Here is a 3645-nt window from a genome sequence, read left to right on the forward strand (position 1 = left end):
GAGGAGAGCCGCGCAGCGCCGCGCCGCGCCGGGTCCTCCGGGTGGGGCTCGTGTGCGGAGGGCCGCGATCGCCTTGCGCTCCATCCCCGGCGCCGGCGGCGGTCACGTCCCTCGCACGATCCGCGTTATTACGCGTGTTTTTTGTACCGTTTTCCCGTGGCGGAGGTTTCGAGAGGCGAGCGGGTCCCGCCGCTCCGCAGCGGCAGGTAGCTCTGGGGACGAGAGCCGTGCGGCGCTTTCCTAGCTAGCGGGCTAGCAGGCGGTCGGTGTCGGTGCTACTTTTCTGCCTCCCAGAAAAAAAAAACATAAATCCGATGGTGGCCATTTTGCAGTAGGATTTTGGAGCTCTGGCTCGTGAAATGTTGAGAGCGGTAGCCCAAATTGCGCTGCCTCCCGAACAAAAGAGCCTCGGTGCGCACACAAGTGGGTTTGTGCACAGCTTCACAGCACACTCCCACGCAAATAATACAACATATAGAGATATAACGTATATATCAATCGCTGCGCTTCTATTACTTACACAGAACCCGAAATGGAACCATGTTATCGCAGCTATTTCTCTTTAGAATATCTTTTTTTTTTTTTTTTCCAGTGCTAGGAAATGCGGATGTAAATTAAAGTACCACAAAAGCGGGGAAGAATATCCCCGAGTTAATATGACAGACACTTTCCTTTTAGTTCAAAAGAGGGAAAGAAAAAAAAGAAAGAAAGAAAAAAAAAAGAAAGGAAAGAAAGACGGACCCAAACCCTCGAATCCCCAAGAAAAGAAGTCCATAATTCAGTGCAGAACTGTGCTCACCGAAATCTCAGTGCGAGCTCAACGGGAACCACAGAAATTCGCCCCTTCAAAGCCTCCCCCTTCGCTCGCCCTAAAGTTTATCGCCGAGCTCTTACTCGGTATCAGTAGTGCAGACTGGGGTCAGTTTAGTGGCATTTAGAAATCTCCCTGCTATTCATTTTCGCATTATCCGCAAGCTTATACCCAAGTTTTTATACAACGATTTTTTTACAAGATTTTTTTCTGCTTTTTTTTTCTATTTAAATACCTTATACTCGTGTAAAACTTTTTCCCCCTCCCCTACGGACCATAAAATCCCTAACACTTCGTATCGAGGCGGCCCGACATAGCGGGAGCTAGTAAAAAGATAAACCCGAGATCTTCTACAATCTCTCATATTTCCACAATACGAACGTTCACAATCACACACGCATAAAAAAAAATAATAATAATAACAACATTCCCCCGCGGGTCGGTTCTCACGCAGGAACCCCGGGGACACTCTCCCGCACGCAGACGAATACCCAAATAATTTAAGATTCGGGCCAGGTCTCTTAATGTTTTAAGCAATGCCATCTACTCGTGGCAAAAGTGGTTCTTATCTACGTACACGGCCGTAGCTCGAAAGCTCGGACACGTGCGTGTCTTAGAGAAAGTCCCGGCTGATCGCAGATGTACATCAGCCCGTGGGGATTAATAGGCTGTGACAAACCTATGGGATTTTAGTAGCAGAATGAGCACAAGGTACATAACAATATAACAGCGAGTGCTAAGGACGGGCCTGCTAGCGTTTATTAAACACGGTTCTACTCCCCTGACTTTTCCTCTGTTTCGTCGCTGCCGGGCTGTGTGGAATTTATGAATTTGTTTTCCTTTTTCCATTTCATCCGCCTGTTTTGAAACCATATTTTAATCTGGCGCTCGGTAAGGCAGAGAGCGTTCGCAATCTCAATGCGTCGTCTTCGGGTTAAGTATCTGTTAAAATGGAACTCCTTCTCTAACTCTAGCGTTTGGTAGCGGGTGTAAGTCTGCCTCCCTCGTCTCCCATGAGCTCCATATACTGTACCTGCAGAAGTAAAGACAAAACGAGCACGTTGGACAGGGCCCAGTGCTTTCAGACCACAAAGCCGTGCCGCTTTTCGCGGCGGGGGGAGGGGGAGGGGGGGGGAGAGGAGTGGGCTACTGGGGCTTTTTTGTCCCCCTTTCCTCCGGCCTGACCCGCTGGGGGTGCGGACGTGCTCGTGGGGTGGCCGTGATACAAAGGGGCCGTAAGGTGGAGAGGGAGGGAGAGCTGTAGGTAGCACCCTACGCGGGTGCGGGGAGGCTGCGCACACACACACACACACACACACACACACACACACACACACACACACACACACACACACACACACGTGTGCGGGCCAGGGCTGTGCGTGTGTGTGCGTGTGCTGACACAAACACGCTCAATTGCTCTATGACTACAGAGGGGCTGTAATTTAAGCATAATGATAGACATCAGCTAAAGATCATAGAACAGCCTTTGCCATTTGCTCCGGAATTTATTGCCCTCCAATGCAAAGCAGCATCAGAATGGTCTTGCTAAAAGTTTAACTTTCCCAAAAAAAGAAATGCAGCCCACAGTCCAACGAGCACAAACCCGGGAGGGGTTCTCACTCCCAGACTCATTAGCAAATCACGCAAGCAAACGTGATAATGGGATTATCAAAAATAAGTGCCACCCCGATAGGACCCCTCCTTTTCCCAGCACCACTCCCAGCCAGAACGGTTCGATCCCGTGCAGTTCAGTTTGTAAGGCAGAGAAAATCCGCGATGCCACGGGAGTGCGGCCCCGAAACGTGCTCTCAATATCCAATACTAATGAGCTGGGGGAGGGGGGCGATGAGGAATGTGCCACAAATGCATTGGATCCTCAGTGCAGAGGGCATATTCCTTGCATCGCTCTCTGACAATGAAGGAGCCGAGCTTTGGGGTGGCTTTATAAGAGTGGGAAAAGGGTTTTGCTCCCTTCCTTGTATTGCCTTTTTTTTTTTTTTTTTTGCCCGTTTCCCAGGCTGGGCTCGCGGCCGCTGCTCCCAGGGTGCCAGGGTGCTAGGTCCGATCCGACCCGGTGCCTGAGGAACCATTGCCCTCCGGCAGCCCGAGTTTACCTAAAACAAACAAGCCCCAAAAAATCCGGGGCAAAGAAACTTTCGGTGCCCCTTCCCTTCGGTTGCGCTCAGTCACTTACCGGCACAGGAGTTCATCCGCTGCATCCAGGGGTAAACAGGGCTCGTGTACTTCCGGTCGGTGCCTTCGTCATTCACAATTTTGCTTTGCACGCCGTTAGATTTGTATTGTTGCTCGGGAGAAAAGTGCAGATAGTCCCCGTGTCCCCTCTGCTTGCCACTGCCGGAGGGAGAGGCGCTACTAATTTCCTTGTCTGAATAGAAACAAGAGGCTCCGTACTCATAGGAAGCCCGATTGCAAGCAATGACGGTGTTGGACTGTTGGTAGAAACAAGGTGAGGTGTAGGTCTTGTCCTGCAGGCTGCTCGCCCCGTACGAAGCCGGAAAATGCCTCAGAGCATCATAGCCCGCCGGGTACAGGGGGATCTGCCCGAGGAAGGACTCCTGGCCAGCGGGCAGGCTCCCGGGGAAAGTGGGATTCACGAAATAGGAACTCATTTGCTCTCCCTCTCCCGGACCGTGATTTGTTGTGTATTAGTACATCTGGCTATAACTATTAGTAGTCATCGAAGTGGTTTGTTTCTGGATGGCCGAGCGCCAAAAGCGACAGCAGAAAATAGGAGCAGCTGACGGCGGGGCGGCCAATGGGAGCGCGCGCGGCGCCCGCTCCCCCGGGGCCGCCGCCACCGCGCCGCGAAG

The 3645-nt window shown here is 51.7% G+C and overlaps 2 protein-coding genes across 9 annotated transcripts in view; both read right to left on the reverse strand.

Annotated features, from left to right (window-relative positions):
* HOXA3 (homeobox A3) overlaps positions 1–3645 on the reverse strand; it is a 47174-nt gene that overhangs the window by 39199 nt on the left and 4330 nt on the right. The gene's annotated exons all lie outside the window — the stretch shown is intronic.
* Positions 573–3639, reverse strand: HOXA6 (homeobox A6). The gene is made up of 2 exons (XM_021386017.1): positions 3009–3639; positions 573–1844 (listed from the first exon to the last, which is right to left on the reverse strand). Exons 1-2 carry the CDS (start codon positions 3442–3444, stop codon positions 1585–1587), a joined length of 696 nt encoding a protein of 231 aa, XP_021241692.1. The 5' UTR covers positions 3445–3639; the 3' UTR covers positions 573–1584.

Source organism: Numida meleagris, chromosome 2 (genome assembly GCF_002078875.1).
Source record: "Numida meleagris isolate 19003 breed g44 Domestic line chromosome 2, NumMel1.0, whole genome shotgun sequence".
NCBI classification, from domain to species: Eukaryota; Metazoa; Chordata; class Aves; order Galliformes; family Numididae; genus Numida; species Numida meleagris.